This window comes from Anopheles gambiae, chromosome 2 (genome assembly GCF_943734735.2).
Source record: "Anopheles gambiae chromosome 2, idAnoGambNW_F1_1, whole genome shotgun sequence".
In the NCBI taxonomy this organism is placed as follows: Eukaryota; Metazoa; Arthropoda; class Insecta; order Diptera; family Culicidae; genus Anopheles; species Anopheles gambiae.
Window position 1 is genome coordinate 92,926,267 of NC_064601.1, and position 16,570 is coordinate 92,942,836.

A 16,570-nucleotide genomic window follows, 5' to 3' on the forward strand; every position below is an offset into this window, starting at 1 on the left:
TGTCATGAAATTGCTTCAGCACATTACTTACGTTTGGGGCAGTGGAACAAGAAATAGAATTTAAATTGGATTTCCGATACACACACGCAGCAGCTACATTGCACAAAAGCTTTTAATAGCTGTTAAAATCGTTATTAAATTGAACATTCACTTTGCACTTCATTTTCCAAACAAAACACGAAAGGGAAACACGACCGCACACCGACTGGCAATTCGAGCACTGGACTCGAGGCTATAACCGTGCCCCTCGAGATTGACGTACTGCACCAGGCAACTGTCAAACAACAGTCAATGGCGTCTTTTTTCACGCTATCGGCAAAAATAGCAAAATTTTCCTCTGTTTGGTGATTTCGCTAAACCTTCGTACTCTGCGTACAAGTGTACAAGTGACCCGCCACCAATGCCGGCTGCTTGGTGCGTTAGTTTCATTTTAGTTGTTTTCCTTTAGTTATTGTTTTCCACCGATTGTTGTGTCGGACGATGGACATACCAGCTCCATCACCACCAAATGGTAAGTTGTGGCTCGGGCTCAAGCTGCCTGGCATGATGGTGCTCGTGTACAACCGTACTGATGACCCGGTGATTATTTCGTTATCTAGATATCGAACTACGGAACATAATTGACAAGCTAGCCGACTTTGTGGCACGCAATGGACCAGAGTTTGAGTCGATGACAAAATCGAAGCAGAGAGGCAATCCAAAGTTTGCATTTCTGTACGGCGGCGAATTTTACAATTACTACCAGTACAAAGTGATAACCAAGCAAGCAAGTAAGTACAATATCCTGCGAGCGCGTTGAAGATGCGATGTACGTCGCATTTGTTTGGTCTATTGTCTAACATTCGTGTGGTGTCGCTTCCATCATCATCATCATCATCTTTCCGTGCGCAATACAGTGATGAAGCAGCAACAGCAGCAACCACAACAAAACATGTCATTGCCCTCGCTGCTGGGACAGCACGGTATTCCACCGCTGTTGGCGGGATTCGGTCAGCAACCGCCACCGCAAGCACAACTACCGCCCAATGTCGCCATGCAGCAGCACCAGCAACAGCAGCAGCAGCAGCTTCACCATCAACAGCAGTCACAAGCGCAACTTTCCGGCCAGCTGCCCCCAGCCTCGTCGAATCCGAACGGCAACGGTTCGAGCAACACGATGCACCAGATATGGTCCAACCCACCGCCGGTTAATGCGGGACCACCGAACAACGGTGGGCAGATGGTGGCGAACAGTATGAACGCCCAGCTAGCGGCCCAGCTGGAAGCACTGACCAAGCAGCAGCAAACGCTCACCGAGCAGATACGCCAGTCGGAAATGAATCTCAAGGCCCAGCATGGGGTAGGTGTGCGAAGGGGTCCCATATCTCCATCAACAGTCAGCATCATTTTAACACTTCCTTCTCTCCGGCAGGTTCTGCTTCAACAGCAGCAAGTACAGATCGACGAAGCCCTGAACCGGGCGCAAGAGGAAATGCTCATCGCCCAGTCGCAGGAGTACAATCTGCCGCTGCACGAGTTCGACAGCAAGCTGCAGCCGATTATCGATTCCTGCACGAAAGATAGTATATCGAATGGTAAGTTCGCTGCGTTCGCTGTTTCGCTGTACGTTTCTCTCTCGGTTGACATTCGCAACAAACTACAAAAAAATAGTAAACAAACCAACGAACTACTCCCCCTTTTTACTTAGCCGACATAACGTGCTTGAACAATCCGTGTATCCACCCTCTGCAGATATCCTTCCGTTACACTCTGTTCCATTCCTTTATTATGTTTTATGCGCTTGATCAACATTTCAAGAAGTATGTTTGTCTTTATTGATGTTATAGGCATAATTTGAACAAAAAAAACTGGCTTGAAGTTTAAATTTTAAACAAACAAACATCTGCTTCCTTCAGACAAAAGACGAAGATCAGATTAAATTGTTTTAAAATCCCTTGAACTATAAACAAATTAGTATAAAATGAATAAGAATCGTACACGATTGGTGCACACAATTCATTAACTTCTATCCACACAATCCAACTCGTATCGTAGCATTGTCAAGTTATTTGTTACATTCCAATTACAATTTCTCCGTTTACCGCAACCAGATATGATATATTAGCACAGTTTGCTCGAATTGTTATGTTTACCCTTCCATTCTTGCTCCTAGCTACTTCCACCACTCGTTCACCCAGAGAATCCCGCAGACAGAAACACTCCCTCAAACCCTCCACAAAACTCCCCCCCCCCCCCCCCAAAAACCCCACACAATATGCATCTTATCTCAACAAAACCTAACTCAAATCAATCCCACGTTTCTAATGACAAATTTCAATCTACATATATTTTTTTGTTAATTACAATTTTAGGAAAAGGCTGGATTTTACAGCATTGTACCGATTCGGGAAAATGTCAAATTATTTCGCAGTATCTTTTGAGAAAGTAATCATCAATCTGTGTACCGTTTTATATTGCCCTATTTATATATATATATATATATGCATACATATTTAACTGTTTTTGTTCCTAATTTTCTGTCCTATATATCTTGTTTTACTTTTGTACCATTTCGGTATCGAGTTAAAATTCGTCACTAGCTCGCCGTGGCCGCGTGTGTGCGTGCACCGGTTTCGCTAGTGGGTTCGAAAGGGTTCGAAGCGAAGTTTGATCATATGGTCTATCGTCTCTATTTGCAACATTTGCTTCTGAATCGTTTACAGAAAGTAATCTAATTTCAATTGCTTTCTGAAAACACGCCATTTGCTGGAAATTTTATTATTTGTTTTGTTTTTATCTCGCTTGATTAAATTGACCCTTTTAAGGCACTCTTCTACCCATCATCTTGCAAACGTTTCGCTCTTGCGGTGATACTTTCTTCGACACTTTACATAGAATGGCTTTTGACAATCGAAAGTTAAAAAAAAATCAAAGATCATTGCTTCGCATCGATCATAACCTTTCGAACGACCGAGCCTGGCAGAGAGTGCTGATGAATTTTGCTAATGAGCAGGGACAACAGCCAAAAAGACCTTAGCGAACTTTCGTTTTTCCGATCTTTATCTATCTACTTATAGGGCGTTAATAGCTGGAGTTTTATTTACGCAAAAATTGCACCTGATATATTTAGTAAATGATGTTATACATCATTGGTAAGTGCTGATGCTTTTTATTTACTTTGTATTCTGTCAACAAAAACCCTCTTCCCCTCAAAATGAATCTCAATATCTGCAGTAGATGTGTAGCATTAGCATAGAGTATGTAAAATTTGTCTGCTAAATAATAGATTCCCTTATCCCGCCAATTCCCTTTTCATCCGATAAACAGCAATATTAAAGCGTTCCTAAATCAATTAAGATAAAACAAACCTTTTATATCATACTAACTTAACCTAAAGCCCATGCAAGGCTCTTGTATCGTGAGAAGAAGAGTACGTAAGTTTGCTTAAACCTAGAACAAATTGATTAAATCAGCCGTCAAAGCTCAACTGACGAGAGTATTGCAACACTAAACGTTAGATTTGTATCCTATCTTCCTACCACACTCACCCAAAACACTCCCGAATCACCTGCTATTTAGCTAAAAAATTGGCTAGAATGCTTGCTTAGTGCTCAGTTTTTTTCAAAAAAGCAACCATACTTAGTAACAAATCTTGCAGCATCCGGAAGAACGCGGACGAGCTGAAGAAATGCCTGGAAAGCGCGGTAATTCCAATGTTCTGCAACGCACAGATTAGTAAGTTGACACAAGCCGCGTCCCTCCGTAACGGCAACACACAGGGTCTGTGGTTGTTAACAATGGTTTTCTTCTGCACGTTAGCCGCCAACGATGAGCAAAGGGTGAAGCTTACCAAACTCCTGTCGCTGTGGGAATCGAAGGGCAACTTTTTCGATGCCTGCGTCATATCGAAGCTCAAATCGCCCCCGTCATCGCTGCAGGAGTACCAGACCAGCCTGGTGACGCAGCATGCAAACGTGGTCGCTGCGATTACACAAGCCACAAAGAATACGTTCGAAAAGTGAGCATCGTTGTGAGGAGCACTCTTTTTCTTTTTTGTACATCAAATGACACGCTCCTTTTCTGTCCCCTCCCCCTTTCTTTAGCTACCAACAACAGCATCAAGCATTTGTGCAGCACGCGACGCAGCAAATAACGCTACTGGAAAAGCAAAAGCAGCAGCATCTCGAGCAGCACGCCCGTAAAACCGGCGCCCACGTACCGCTGGGGGGTGCACCCCCGCCACTACTGCCGGAGCTGATGGCCGCCGTCGTCGGAGTGACCGGTGGTGGTCCCGTGAATGGAGGTCCGGGCGGCGGTCTGGTAGGTCCAGCACTTCCACCCTCCGCCCTACCACCGGGACCACCGCAAGGGCCGTCGCAAGTCGGTGACCGAGGTGGGGGTCCTCCTCCGGGGGCGAACGGTGCCGGCCAGATACCTTCCCTGCTCGATCAAAACATCAACTACGGGCTGCTGTCGGCGGCCCTGCAGAAGCTGAAAAACATCCAAGATAACGGGCCACCGGGTGGTGGTGGTGGTGGTGGTGGTGTGGGAGGCAGTGGGAGCAACATCGCTCCACCACAGGTGCCGCAGGGGCAGGGTCGTGATGGGGAGGGAAGTGGCGATTACACTCAACCACCGCCCAACTTCCCCATCCCGGATCTGTCACGACCACCGCCCAACTTTCAGTACGGTTCTGCCAACCATCCACCCCTGGGCGAGGGTATGGGCGGTAACAGCAACAGCGGTATGCTTCCGGATCATCGTCACTCTCAGCATCATCACGATACTCGGTCGATTGATGATTGCGACGAGCAACAGCAGCAGCATTCGTCATCCGGTGGTATGATGCTGGATGATCGTGATCGGGACGATTTCCATCGAGACGAAGGGCTACCGGAGCATCAAGAGGACGAGCACGATCTGCAGCAGCAGCAGCAGCAGCAACAAGAGCAGGAGCAGCAGGAGGAGGAGGAAGAGGTCGTTCCTCCCACTCCCGTGAAGATCCCTTACTTTGAGCTTCCGGCCGGTTTGATGGTGCCGCTGATCCGGCTCGAGGACTTCAGCTATCATCCGCTCGATCCGGACGAAATCCGACTGCCGCCACCAACGCCGACCAACGATCGGTTGGTGAGTGCTGTTGAAGCGTTCTACGCTCCGCCAAGCCACGAACGACCTCGGGATGGGTAAGTTCATTTTTCCTGCTGTTCCACCAGCAGTTCATTGATTTCATTTTCATTCAACTTTCCAGCGAGGGATGGGAAAAACTGGCCTTATATGAGTACTTCAAGGTGAAAAACGCATCGCGCAAGCAGAAGGAGGACGAGATCGACCGTGGGCTGCGCGATCGGTCCCGGTCCCCGTCCCCGATCGATCCGGACTTGCTGAAGGCGACGAAAAAGCAGAAAAAGCGTACCTATCGCTCGAAAAGTCGATCCCGCTCCCGATCTCGCTCGCCGGGCGACAACGGCATGCTGCTGGGCGGTATGCAGCAGCACCAACAGCAGCAGCAGCCGCCGCCGCCTCTTCACGGCCCGGGTCGAAACAATCAGCGCCACCACCGGAATCATCGATCGCGCAGCAGATCCAGGTCGCGGTCACGGTCCAGATCCCCTGCTAGACGGTCCCCTTCGTCCGGTGCATCCTTGCCGGGGTCGGTCAGACCTAGCCGGAGTCGATCACCGGCACGTCGGGGCGGTGGTGGTGGTGGTAGTGATCGGGATCACCGTGAACCACGCGGTGGCGGTGGTGGTGGTCGTGACATGAGACGATCACCAACACCACCTAGCTTCGGTGCTGGAGGGTACATGAAGGCGGCTAGCAACTTTCTCGAAGAAGGCAGTAAACCCGGCGGCAGCGGGATCGGACCCGGCGGTGGTGGTGGTGGCGGTGGCGGCGGAAACCACCAATTTCACGGTGCAATGAAGGGCGGTATGGGCGGTGGTCCGAGTGGCGCCATGGGAGGGGATCGTATCGGGCTGGGCGCTACGATCGAACCGATGCGACAAGAGGCCTACAATCCAGCGGATCCTTACGAAAGCTTTCGTAAGAACAAAGGTGCTGCGTTCATTACGCGCATGAAGGCGCGAGCAGATGAGCGCAACTAGTGTGGATGAGGGAGGATAATGGCGGAAAGCAGTGGCAGCAGCATACCATCCATACACCAGTCAAATTGTGCGGGCTTCCCGTTTCTTTGCCCGTGTTACTATCTATCTGTGTAAGAGCGCTAGAGATTGCAAATAAATTTAATGTAGACTAACAATGTGTCGCTAAAACAAGCGGTTGGTTGTGTTTGTTTAGGGCTTTTGATCAATTTTCGGAGATTATTGGATTACAAAGCAAAATCGTCGAAAACCCATTTCTGCATGTCTACCCCGGATTATCACCTTGACTCGTAGAGTAGCTATATTTACGGTCCAAAATAAATACTGATTTAAATGAGGAAAAAGTACATAGCTTTCCACCTGGGAGCATAAAAACGCATATGTTTTACCATTGTACCGCTCACGTGTCTTCTTGTCCGTCCGTCCGTTTTTCCAGCCATGTGCACAATGCCATCTATTGCTTTCTATTGCATCTTTTGCAACGCTATTTTGGTTTGAGTTAAATCATGTCTACTGTCTACTGCGCGCGTGTGTGTGTATGTTTTTATTTGTTTTTGCTGTTGTGTTGCTCACCTTGCTGTGTTATGCGTTTGCGTGTAAAATGTGTGAAAAAGGTTGCGTACCGTATCATGGAGTTCGTCTTTGTCGCTCTCTTCCTCTCGACTTGATCATGTGACATTAGTGATCGTGATCAGTTGAATCGGTTCAAATGTTTATTAGAGCTTCTATTTTTTTTTTCTTTTTAAATGAGCACAGCCGCATCGAACAAACCCCTCACGACCACTGGTAGTTGTAGTTTCGTTACATATATGTTCACTATACTGCTATTGTAACGTTACACTATTTGTTTTAATAATTGTATATCGACCATCGATAGGTTAGCTGTAAAATCCAATTTCGGACAATTCGGTAACCCCAACGTAGAGTCGTCGTTGAACGGGCACAGGCAATGGATGGCATTGCGGGAGAGCAACAAAGGAAGGTGAAACGTGTTAAAATTATGTATATGGTACAGAGAAGAAAAACAACAGAACCAGATCCGTTCGTTCCCTGTTTTCGTCGGTTGCATTGCAATTGCGTTACTCTTGCCCGAGGGTTTCCGATTTGAATTTTGTAATACGATGCTTAGAATTTTGTTTTACTGCATATTTACCTTCCTTTAGAGCCAAGCCGTTTTGGTATAATGGTTTAGTGGCGCATTATGCTGAAAGCAAATGGCTCTCACAATTGCCGACCTCTTTCTCGCACTTTTTGTTTTGTTTTGTTTCATTGCTGTTGTCGCTTCACTATGTATATTATTAGCGGTTACAAATTAGAACATTCCTCTTGGAGGATTAGTTTGCTGCAGAACAAAGACTATGCCTCACCGCTAGGCGATAGTGATGGTGAGCATTTTTTGCGGCGCTCCAACGCTTCCGAATACGCCGCAACTCACGCACACAGCTCACACCTGGCCAAAACGTGCAGCCCCTAGTGCAGCGCATTGATGTTGATGCACGCTCAAACACAACGAAACCTCTCGCTTCACCCGGCGCTTCGTGCCATTATTAAATGTTCATGCTCTTAATGACGTAATGCACTATTAGCGCAAACACGACGAACCCTACCAGCACGATCAGATTGGTGTAGAGCGAGTGCCAAATGTTGCTGTCGTCGATACCGGATCGACCTCCCGCCACAAACATGCCACCGTCCGCCGTTGCCGTCTCGCCTGCCGCACTGTCCGCGCCGTTCTCCGCACTGGCGGCGGCCGCCTGTTTCCGCTGCTCCTCGATCTTCTGCAACCGTTCGCCGATTTCCTCGCAAATCTCGGGAAACAGCTCCTGGAACACCTCGTTCTTCATGTTAAACTCGAGCGACTGTTGGGCGTAGCGGCGCTTTTCCGCCGGTGTCGTTTCGCACGACCCCATCGTGGGCGTCGACTCGAGCATGAAGCTCAGCAGCCCGGTCAGGATGGTCGCCACGGACCAGGCCGGATTCCACGTGTCCGGGTGAAAGTCCGATATGCTCAGGCAGAGCCGCTTGTTTGTCTTGAACCGTCCGTTCGGGGTGGTCATGTAGATGGAGGGGGGCTTGAATGGGAACTCCTTGGTGAACAGCAGCGTCCCGTGGTAGTAGCCGCCGTAGTACGGTGAATCTTCCGGTCCCTTGATCACGTAGTGCCATTCCAGGATGTTCGATGGTAGTGGTTCCGCTGTGATGTATGGTACTGCAGGTGGCGATGGTGGTGGTGGTGGTGGTAGGGCGAAGAAAAAGAAAGTATTTATTAGGGAACAAGTTTAGACGACGGTCGCGTTGCGCGGGCCTACCTGGATCCCGTTTCAGTCGCATGTAATCCTGTTTTAGCCGGCAGGTGGCAGTCGGTTTCTGGTTCGTCATCGTGGCACTTTGTGTTGCTTTACGGCTGGACAGATGTTTCTATTGTTGCGGCGGTCTGTTGATCCAGTTGTTACTCAATATGACACCTTTTTTCCTGCTTTTAGACAATGACGTGCAAAATATGTGCATAACATTAATCTTTGATTGTTTTGTGTTGTACAGGGGAAGCTATGGCAATGGACACCAACCTACTCCGATTGTTGCCTTGTGTTGTCACAAATCCCGTGTCTCAATGTACTGCTTCCTCCAGTTCTATTGTTAAAACTATGTTTTCCTTCCTATCGGTAGCACCATAAACAACCCTTCACCTTTGAATCTAGCCTCTTCGTGTGGTAAAATTACTTCCGTATACACTATATTGCACCAGCCGTTTGAAGTCACGTCGTTTTGCGTAGCACGACTGTTTTATGTACACAACGCACGAAAAACTAATCACCAGATGCACCCGAGAGCTGCACCATTACTACACGTCAGCGTTAGGCATATCGATGCGTTCACACCACCAGTCCCTCTTTTATTACGCAGATTAGGGTGGTAAGTATTGCCGACGCGGCTTGACTACGGGAACGAGAAACTGCAGGCCCAATCGAGCTCACACACGGTCCCACGGGACTGGGAAGCAAAATATCGAAAGCGACACAAGTGCACTCGACGACGAACGGGGGGGACAGGAAGTTTAAGCTAATCTGTTCCGAAGTGAATTCCACATTCCTCGATCGCAACAAAAAATAACACACCACCGATGCAGGAAAAACATCACAACAGTTTGACAGCTCAGCAGAGAGCAACAACACTCTCTGTCAGCAAGCGGATCGGTTGCAGCTGGGAGAAAAATGCGTGTTTTCCAGTGATTTTCCACGAACTAGAACACGATATTGTCCTTTTCTAATTCTGTAATGCAGTCAACAATTAAAACACACATATAAATCGCCCCAACCCCTTCTGCTCCACTAATTTCTTTTTTGTCATCCAAGCGACTGTCTGGGATAGCTCATTTTCTGTCTGACATTGGAACGTAAACACGACATGTAGGAAAAACACAAACGAAAAAAACAACAAACCAAAAAGAACGTACCGGGACAAAATGTATGCGAGAAAGCAATCTCCTTGGTAGTGGATCGCGCCGCGTCACAAATTAAATGGAATATCTACAGGAAGCGGTCCTGCTAGGCATCGATCTACTAGTGCTGGTAGTGTGCAGCAACCAGTACTACAAACTCAGGAAAAACTGCCGTGCATTGAAGGTGAGAAGGCGAACACACACTCCCCTTGTCCCTTCGCCGGACTGTTCGGAAAAGAAAACACAGATCGGGAGATTATGTCATAACCGTTTCGCATTTTCTTTTCTTTCCTTTCCATCTTAACTCATTTTAGGATGCGCCCCAGCTACAGATCGATGACCAGCTGGCCGACCGGTTACGGAAAGAACCCGACCAGAAGCTCAAATATGCCGTCATTCGAGGAAGCGTCACACCCATCGGGACGGCCCTGCGCAGTGCAATGTCCCCCTCGGTCACCGGGGTGCTGCAGACGATGACCTTAACGTAAGCCGGCAGCAACGTGGTGTGCCGTCCGCATACATACTCAAAACAACATTCGCCATGTTCCTTCCACTTCCAGCGAGCATCGCGTCGCACGGGCAATGTTTGGCTTTTGGCAGGAAGAAAAACAAATCATTCACGTGTCGGCGAACGAAACACCGTTCCGGCTCGTCAACGGCAAGCAGGGGGTGGAGATCGTGAGCGGCCTGTCGGCCGAACTGCTCGACATGGACACGGTGTACGAAAACTACGAGCCCTCCTCGCTGACCGTGTTCGATCATCTGTTCGGGCTGTTTTCGGGCGTCCGGCAGAAGGGCCTCCAGACGACGGAAGAGATGCTGCGCGACGGCAGCTTTATTACGGCCGTCGGTGAGCTCGAGCTCGACGACACCGGAGTCCGGCTGCATCCACCATCGAACGGGTGGCCAATGTTTCTTACCACGGCCACCAAAAGCACACTGCTCAAGCGCCTGGAAGAGGCAAAGTCTTCCACCCTGCTGAAGGTGATCCTGTCCGGCACGATATCGGCCGTGCTGATCGTGCTGATCACGCGCAAGCTGTACAAGCGCAAGAAGCAGGAATGGGAAGAGGACAAGCTGCGCAAACAGCTGGAACAGTCGCGCGCCACCCGCCGAGCGCGCATGCGAACGACCGGCCTGGCCGAGGAGCAGCTGTGCGTGGTGTGCATTGTGAACCCGAAGGAAGTGATCTGCCTGCCGTGTGGGCACGTGTGCTTGTGTGAAAATTGTGCGCAGAAAATCAGCCTCCACTGTCCGGTATGCCGAACGGTGATCGAAACCAAAGCGGCCGCGTTTATTTCGTAACTGTGCGCATTGTAAATGTAGTTACCAGATGTTTACTTTTAACTTTGCACCTGACAATGGCTTACTGTTTGTTACTTACTAAAGATACGTTGATAATATATTGCGCAAAGGTTGGGCTCGGAATGGCTAGCGTTTAACATGGAATGATTGCGACGACGAAATGGGTTAGTTAACCTTTCATGATACGTTCATAGCCACGCTGGTCCAGGTACATCCGTTGGAAAACGCGATACTTTCGCTCATGATAGTCGCGAGTGCTGTCCCTCAGATCCGGTTTGACCACCACAGCACTACCGCCCATGCCACTTGCTGCTAGCTATTGGATTAAGATTGTATAAATGTGAATCGTGACAGTGAAACGTTAATAGCTACTTTCACAAACCTCCAAACTATCGTACAGACCAGCCGCATACGCTCCCATCATTGCCGAACCGAGCAGCACGGCTTCCGGCTCGCTGGGCAGCAGCACTGGAACAGAACAAATGTCGGCATGCGTTTGTACAAAGAGAGAATTTTTGCTTAAACCACCGCACAGCAATATCGACGTGATTGGCTCGCGTCCAGAAGCTTCCAGCACCTGCAGGATGTGTCGAGTTCCGTACTGAAGAAGGTGAAAGGAAAAACAAATGCATTAAATTGAAGAAACGTGAAACGTTCGTCGACCAAAGCATACCGCTAGTGCTTGCATGAGAGCAAGATAGATAAGCGCCAAGTTTTGCACATCCTTCGTCATCGTTAGACCCGATATCATACCCTTCAGATTAGGGTCGGCCAGAGGCGACCGATTGCCGTGAAAGTCGGGCCAAACGTGCAGATCGATCGTTAGTCGGTGAACGGAACTTTCACCCTGCTTTTTTGCCAACTCATCTAGGAATGTGTTGAGAAAGGCATAAATCTTCCCATTGGAACCGCCGTGCTCTTTAAGCAGCTGGTCGTAGCATGGGTGCGTTTGAAGCATGTAATCGATCAGTACGCCCGTCGCACTTTGGCCTGCCTCGTTCAGGTACAGGTCCGGGATGATCGCATGCTTGTACGGGCCCCATATCCCTGGAGCCAGTACCGGTCGCTTGGTAAGACTCATATGGCACGAGGATGTTCCGCAAATGATGGCCATCTTGGAGGTGAGACCGCTTCCATCGCCCGCTCTCCCTGGTGGTCCTTCGCAGCCGAGCAGTGCCAACGCTCCCGCATGAGCATCGATCATCGAACTAGCAACTGCCGTGCCAGGGTTTAACCCCAGCTCTTGGGCCGCTTGCCGCGAAAGTCCTCCGTCGATCGGTGCACCCGGGTTTGCCACGTGCGTACCGATCAGCCGCCAGCTGTCGACGCGTAGATCATCGACCAAACCGATCGTTTGCAGGAAATCTTCCGACCAGCATCGATCCTCTGCATCGTAGTTCCATTTGCAGACGGCCGAGCAAATCGATCGGCAATCGGCACCAGTGGCACGGAATGTTAGGTAGTCGGGAAGGTCGTAAAATGCTCCGACCTTCGTCCAGACCGCGTCGTGCATGTTTCGCTTGAGCCACAGCAGCTTCGGCACTTCCATCTCGAGCGAAATGCTGCCACCGACGTAGTTGAGCATTTGGTGGTGCGTTGCATTGATGAAGCGGGCCTCCTCCTCCGCCCGATGGTCCATCCAAAGGATCACGTTGCGCTGGTTGTCCTTCGAAGACGGGCAGACCGTTAGCGGTTGCATCTGGCCATCGAGAACAACGAGTGAACAGGTGGCATCGAACCCGATGCCTTTAATCTGCTCCTTCGCATATCCGGAGGTAACGTTCTGCAAACGAAGATCATACAGTTTAAATGCGATCGTTTCAAACTAAAATGGTTTCATTGTGCATGCGATCAATGTAGTGTGGTATTTAAAGAATTTAAATTTATTAACAATCAAAAAAGCTCTCAACTGTAAGGCTTTTTTTGTGCTGCGTCCACCGGAGCACTTCCTGGGAGCAATAAAAGCATGGGCTTATCTCGCTCTCGTCTATCAGCGCGCCCTATACCATTAAACTAATCGTAGAATTGTATGCCCAGTGTCAAACAATCGCTCCTCAACGCGACCATAAACGCGTCATCGTACAAGTGCATCTGTCCCTCAAGCCGCTTGCCCTTCCTCTTTCCGTTACTTTTGGTTCGTTTACGCATATTTACATCCCACACACATACACACACACACGCTGAAGATCACCTTGACACACTCGCAAACCGCTGACCAAATATCGTCCGATGATTGTTCGTAGTAGTTTGGCTGCGTGTTCCAAGTTTGTATCGGCTTCACGCAGGTCTGCAGCACTTCCCCCTTGCCGGTAACCAGTGCCGCCCGTGCACTGCCCGTTCCAACATCCACACCAACCAGATACACTGGACTGCTGCTGGTCGACATGTTGATTATGGTGATTGCAGCTTTCACCTCTTTTCCGTATTAAATAATTTCCCTACCAAGAGCTGGTAAGATGTCAGCTGCGGACACGCGGAAGTCTGAAAGTGTACTGAAGCGAACGTGCACTCCACAATTGACCTCGAGATTGGTAGCGGCGTCGTGGTCGTCGTTTTGTGGCGCCGGGCGGCGGTGTGCATGGTGGTTTGTTATTATTTGATGATAAAGCTTACACGTTCACTTACAGGGTGGCTCGTGGAATGGAATCATATATGTAAAGAAAGAATGTATTTTTTTATGAAAAATGACGCTAGGTTTATTGGGAGTCTTATGATTAAACGTGGCTAGAAATGGTTACCACGTGCAGGCACCAATTTTCCCGCCATGAGCCGTATTTTGAATTCAAAAGCTTATCCGCTCGAATAGTGTGCAAGCTAGCCGTTTCGAGCAGTTGTGCGGATACAGGTAGTCCCCAAGATGTGTGGTACCAAGATCGTGGTTGAATTGAATTTGGTTGAAACATCGATTCAAACCGTAAGGAAATTGAGTTTTCGGTCAGAATCATCTAAAATAACTAAAAAATAAAGTGGTTAAAACAATCCATCTTGAGCAGATAAAAAATATCATTTTGGCAAAAAACTCGAGACACGCATTTTCTTTGTGCTGTGTCCATTAGTAGCGTATGTCGGGAACAACCTGTATTGCATGCAATGCGCCTTGACAGTTCCAATCCAAACAACAACAGAAAATTGTTTACATTTCCAAAACACGTTTTCATTGGATTTGCCGGGAGCTCTTTACAACGTAAAATTAAAGGGCTTGGGAAGTAATTTGATCAATCCTTTCGTTACCTCTTCTATACATATTCAATAAAGTTAGTTCCCCTAGGGTTGTAGGTAGAAAAAAGCGTCGAAATGGTTCGTGTAAAGTACAGGTAAGGGCCGCAAGCACCGTTCATCAAATCATGCATTCTCGACTATCGAGCCTTTCCCTTCTTCTGATGCCCCATTCTTTCAGGTACATTCTGGTGCAGATACGTTGCAACAATCGAGAAGACACAGCACCGGTTACCATTGAATCGAACACACTGCTTAAGTACATTCGCGAGAATATAGAGCGGTACTATGGGGAGTTTGGTATCGCCAGCATGCTGCGGACGAATGTGATATACTTCAACGCGAAAACGCACCTCTGCATCATACAGGCAATGCATGGACCGCATCGCTTCATTACCAGCATCCTACCGCTGCTCACCGTGGTAAGTGTCCGATCATCTCCCATGTGCCTGGAGCAGTATGACACTAATGGTGTCGCAATTTCGGATTTACAGGCCGGCCCCGAGATAGCCCGCTACCGAACACTGTACGTGGGAGCAACACTGATGCAGTGTAACAAATTTATCCTGAAGTATCAGCAACGCTACATCAACAAAACGCTCGGCGAGTATCGGGGAATGGGACAGAAGCTGAAAATGATAGAGGACGTGACGAAAATGAGGAGACTGTAGCGTAACTTTAGAACATCGATCCTACTTCCTTTCCTTTTTATTAGAACTAGGCGTCTCTGGTGCCCTGTACAAAGTGAATAAATTATTGCATTGCGTGGTGGTGCTGCTTCGTGCCGCCATGTAACATGCAATAGGCCAGAGGAGGCTGACCGAACCGAAGCTCGCGAGTCCGTAAAGTCCAAGTCCAGTAGTCCAGTCCATGGTAGTCAGTATCACAGAATCCACCAGGCTCTGTGAGCCACGCGTGGGCACGGGGTGGTCAGGTTTGTGTCTCAGTGTCAGTGTAGTCGTGTAGTCAGTAGTGCGTCAGTCCCTCCCCGGTGAGAGATGCTCAGTAACAATCATCGTCACACTCCTTGCAAACGTACTTCAACCGGGACGAGGCGCCACCAACGCCGCACGTGTTGTTGAGAAAATCGCTCAAGTTCGATGACAGCGACAGCAGATGCTCGTTCTTGCCCACGACCACGTGCGTCGACAGCCGGCACTCGTCCGCGTTCTGAATCAGCTCAAAGTTACACTCCCTGTACGGCTGATCGCTGTCCCAGAGGTACAGCTCGGCCTCGCCACGGTACCGCAGCACCACCCCCTTGCCACCGTCCGTGCCGAGCAGGACGGAGTGTTTGCGCTTGGTGCCGAGCTCGACGATCGCGCTCGAACCCTTGCCGCTGCGCAGATGTTCCGACTTGATCGAGTAAACCTTCTGGCCGCACAGATAGCTGAAGATCACCAGGCTCTGGCCCTTCGGTTTCGGGATGAGCAGCAGGTAGAGCACGTCCGAATCGCCGCAGCCAGCCGAGATGGCACGCGGTAGTACCACGCGGAAGCTCTTGTTGTTGTTCACGTCCAGCACAATGATTGCACCATCGCCATCGGAAATGTAGCTGCAAGTTGGGAGATCGTTAGCATCACGCACGTGATTTTACTTTGCAGGCTTTACCCAACACAATACTTACACAAACGGATGGCCGAGCTCGTTGTAATCAGTGACGAGATACTGGAGCCGCGAGCTGGATTTCACAATCTCCGACAGGTCGATCGTCTTGACCGTCTTGTCGTTGCTCAAGTTGAAGGCATACACCTTCGGCGGGCAGCGCTTGATCGGTTGCTCCAGGAAGTTGGTGATGCCCGAGTCCAGCACCCACGCGATGCGCTGCAAGGAAAGAGACGACACGTTAGCACGTTTTCATCCTACCGCAAAAGCACGGTGGCCACGGTAACACAACGTACCTTCACATCCACGTACAGATCGATGACGGATTGGAGCGAGTTGCAATTGCCCTCCTCCTGATAGGCCCAGCAAGGGTACGGCTTAATGTGCGCGTAGCAGTTCGGTTTGTTCAGATCGATCTGCCCAAGCGTGGTAGGAACGCCCGAGCGCAATCTTGGCAGGGCCATCAGCATGCGTTGATTGTCGTACTGGCACCGCACCGGCATCACATTGCGTGGCTGGTAGCGATGTGCGGAGATGTAGATGTTCTTGGTCGAAAGGCAGGGAAAGTCGATCGAATTGCCATTGATCCGGTACACGATGTTACAGTACTCGAGATCGTCCGTGCTAGCGAGCGCGGACACCAGCACAAACAGCAGGGCAAGCGGTAGCCCCGTCACGCGGCAACTCATCGTGTTCTGTGCGTTCGTTTATTCTGGAACGCTGCTTTTTTGGGAAAGGGACTGTTGTGGCACTGTCCACAGAGAACTGATAGCTGAAGAAGCACTCACCAGTCCATATATACCAGGGCGGAGTTGGCAGCTGCACGTACGTATTCGGATGGGGGTTAGTTTTGGTTTTCGGCGTCCTCGACTGTTCCACCGGTGCGATACGTGCATTTGGTGGCGATTGTTTGCCCGCGCCAGGC

General features: G+C 49.4%; 6 protein-coding genes across 10 annotated transcripts; 3 read left to right on the top strand and 3 right to left on the bottom strand.

The window, feature by feature from the left end:
• The first annotated feature begins 270 nt into the window (after positions 1-270).
• On the top strand, positions 271-6,254 carry LOC3290075 (calcium homeostasis endoplasmic reticulum protein). Of its 2 annotated transcripts, none has more exons than XM_061645357.1 (10): positions 271-511; positions 600-770; positions 897-1,339; positions 1,412-1,574; positions 2,352-2,424; positions 3,057-3,131; positions 3,623-3,714; positions 3,799-3,997; positions 4,083-5,162; positions 5,228-6,254. In XM_061645357.1, exons 1-10 carry the CDS (start codon positions 481-483, stop codon positions 6,081-6,083), a joined length of 3,183 nt encoding a protein of 1,060 aa, XP_061501341.1. In that variant the 5' UTR covers positions 271-480; the 3' UTR covers positions 6,084-6,254. The 2 variants fall into 2 exon arrangements, with proteins under 2 accessions (XP_061501341.1, XP_315991.5); XM_315991.5 differs by having other exon boundaries at positions 272-511; positions 3,638-3,714.
• Positions 6,255-6,780: 526 nt separating this feature from the next.
• LOC1276625 (ubiquitin-conjugating enzyme E2 J2) lies at positions 6,781-9,222 on the bottom strand. Of its 4 annotated transcripts, none has more exons than XM_061645360.1 (3): positions 8,648-9,222; positions 8,390-8,553; positions 6,781-8,289 (listed from the first exon to the last, which is right to left on the bottom strand). In XM_061645360.1, the coding sequence occupies exons 2-3, from the start codon at positions 8,457-8,459 to the stop codon at positions 7,628-7,630; spliced, it is 732 nt and encodes a 243-aa protein (XP_061501344.1). In that variant the 5' UTR covers positions 8,460-8,553; positions 8,648-9,222; the 3' UTR covers positions 6,781-7,627. The 4 variants fall into 4 exon arrangements, with proteins under 4 accessions (XP_061501344.1, XP_315994.4, XP_061501343.1 ...); XM_315994.5 differs by having other exon boundaries at positions 8,390-8,556; positions 8,652-8,787; XM_061645359.1 differs by having other exon boundaries at positions 8,390-8,556; positions 8,648-8,787.
• A 101-nt stretch (positions 9,223-9,323) lies between these two features.
• LOC1276626 (mitochondrial E3 ubiquitin protein ligase 1) lies at positions 9,324-10,947 on the top strand. The gene is made up of 3 exons (XM_315995.5): positions 9,324-9,703; positions 9,834-10,003; positions 10,080-10,947. The coding sequence occupies exons 1-3, from the start codon at positions 9,599-9,601 to the stop codon at positions 10,822-10,824; spliced, it is 1,020 nt and encodes a 339-aa protein (XP_315995.1). The 5' UTR covers positions 9,324-9,598; the 3' UTR covers positions 10,825-10,947.
• Positions 10,760-13,412, bottom strand: LOC1276627 (FGGY carbohydrate kinase domain-containing protein). Its single transcript, XM_315996.4, has 4 exons — positions 13,016-13,412; positions 11,498-12,607; positions 11,207-11,425; positions 10,760-11,140 (listed from the first exon to the last, which is right to left on the bottom strand). Exons 1-4 carry the CDS (start codon positions 13,208-13,210, stop codon positions 10,994-10,996), a joined length of 1,671 nt encoding a protein of 556 aa, XP_315996.4. The 5' UTR covers positions 13,211-13,412; the 3' UTR covers positions 10,760-10,993.
• Positions 13,413-13,936: 524 nt separating this feature from the next.
• Positions 13,937-14,870, top strand: LOC1276628 (uncharacterized). Its single transcript, XM_315997.5, has 3 exons — positions 13,937-14,138; positions 14,222-14,462; positions 14,535-14,870. The coding sequence occupies exons 1-3, from the start codon at positions 14,119-14,121 to the stop codon at positions 14,709-14,711; spliced, it is 438 nt and encodes a 145-aa protein (XP_315997.4). The 5' UTR covers positions 13,937-14,118; the 3' UTR covers positions 14,712-14,870.
• On the bottom strand, positions 14,718-16,352 carry LOC1276629 (protein yellow). The gene is made up of 3 exons (XM_315998.5): positions 15,942-16,352; positions 15,668-15,864; positions 14,718-15,595 (listed from the first exon to the last, which is right to left on the bottom strand). The coding sequence occupies exons 1-3, from the start codon at positions 16,332-16,334 to the stop codon at positions 15,043-15,045; spliced, it is 1,143 nt and encodes a 380-aa protein (XP_315998.4). The 5' UTR covers positions 16,335-16,352; the 3' UTR covers positions 14,718-15,042.
• Between the last annotated feature and the right edge of the window lie 218 nt (positions 16,353-16,570).

Excerpts from the sequence above, each read along its gene's own strand:
- LOC1276627 (XM_315996.4), bottom strand. The coding sequence starts at position 13,210 with ATGTCGACCAGCAGCAGTCCAGTGTATCTGGTTGGTGTGGATGTTGGA. Across the intron at positions 12,608-13,015 it reads CGGTTTGCGAGTGTGTCAAG|AACGTTACCTCCGGATATGC; the intron begins GTGATCTTCAGC and ends CTTCGTTTGCAG. Across the intron at positions 11,426-11,497 it reads CTCTCATGCAAGCACTAGCG|TACGGAACTCGACACATCCT; the intron begins GTATGCTTTGGT and ends CACCTTCTTCAG.
- LOC1276629 (XM_315998.5), bottom strand. The coding sequence starts at position 16,334 with ATGAGTTGCCGCGTGACGGGGCTACCGCTTGCCCTGCTGTTTGTGCTG. Across the intron at positions 15,865-15,941 it reads ATCTGTACGTGGATGTGAAG|CGCATCGCGTGGGTGCTGGA; the intron begins GTACGTTGTGTT and ends CTTTCCTTGCAG. Across the intron at positions 15,596-15,667 it reads GAGCTCGGCCATCCGTTTGT|CTACATTTCCGATGGCGATG; the intron begins GTAAGTATTGTG and ends CCCAACTTGCAG.
- LOC1276628 (XM_315997.5), top strand. The coding sequence starts at position 14,119 with ATGGTTCGTGTAAAGTACAG. Across the intron at positions 14,139-14,221 it reads ATGGTTCGTGTAAAGTACAG|GTACATTCTGGTGCAGATAC; the intron begins GTAAGGGCCGCA and ends CCATTCTTTCAG. Across the intron at positions 14,463-14,534 it reads TCCTACCGCTGCTCACCGTG|GCCGGCCCCGAGATAGCCCG; the intron begins GTAAGTGTCCGA and ends TCGGATTTACAG.
- LOC1276625 (XM_061645360.1), bottom strand. The coding sequence starts at position 8,459 with ATGACGAACCAGAAACCGACTGCCACCTGCCGGCTAAAACAGGATTAC. Across the intron at positions 8,290-8,389 it reads GCGACTGAAACGGGATCCAG|TACCATACATCACAGCGGAA; the intron begins GTAGGCCCGCGC and ends CGCCACCTGCAG.
- LOC3290075 (XM_061645357.1), top strand. The coding sequence starts at position 481 with ATGGACATACCAGCTCCATCACCACCAAATG. Across the intron at positions 1,340-1,411 it reads ATCTCAAGGCCCAGCATGGG|GTTCTGCTTCAACAGCAGCA; the intron begins GTAGGTGTGCGA and ends TCTCTCCGGCAG. Across the intron at positions 3,132-3,622 it reads AATGATGTTATACATCATTG|TAACAAATCTTGCAGCATCC; the intron begins GTAAGTGCTGAT and ends AACCATACTTAG.
- LOC1276626 (XM_315995.5), top strand. The coding sequence starts at position 9,599 with ATGGAATATCTACAGGAAGCGGTCCTGCTAGGCATCGATCTACTAGTG. Across the intron at positions 9,704-9,833 it reads AAAACTGCCGTGCATTGAAG|GATGCGCCCCAGCTACAGAT; the intron begins GTGAGAAGGCGA and ends AACTCATTTTAG. Across the intron at positions 10,004-10,079 it reads CTGCAGACGATGACCTTAAC|CGAGCATCGCGTCGCACGGG; the intron begins GTAAGCCGGCAG and ends TTCCACTTCCAG.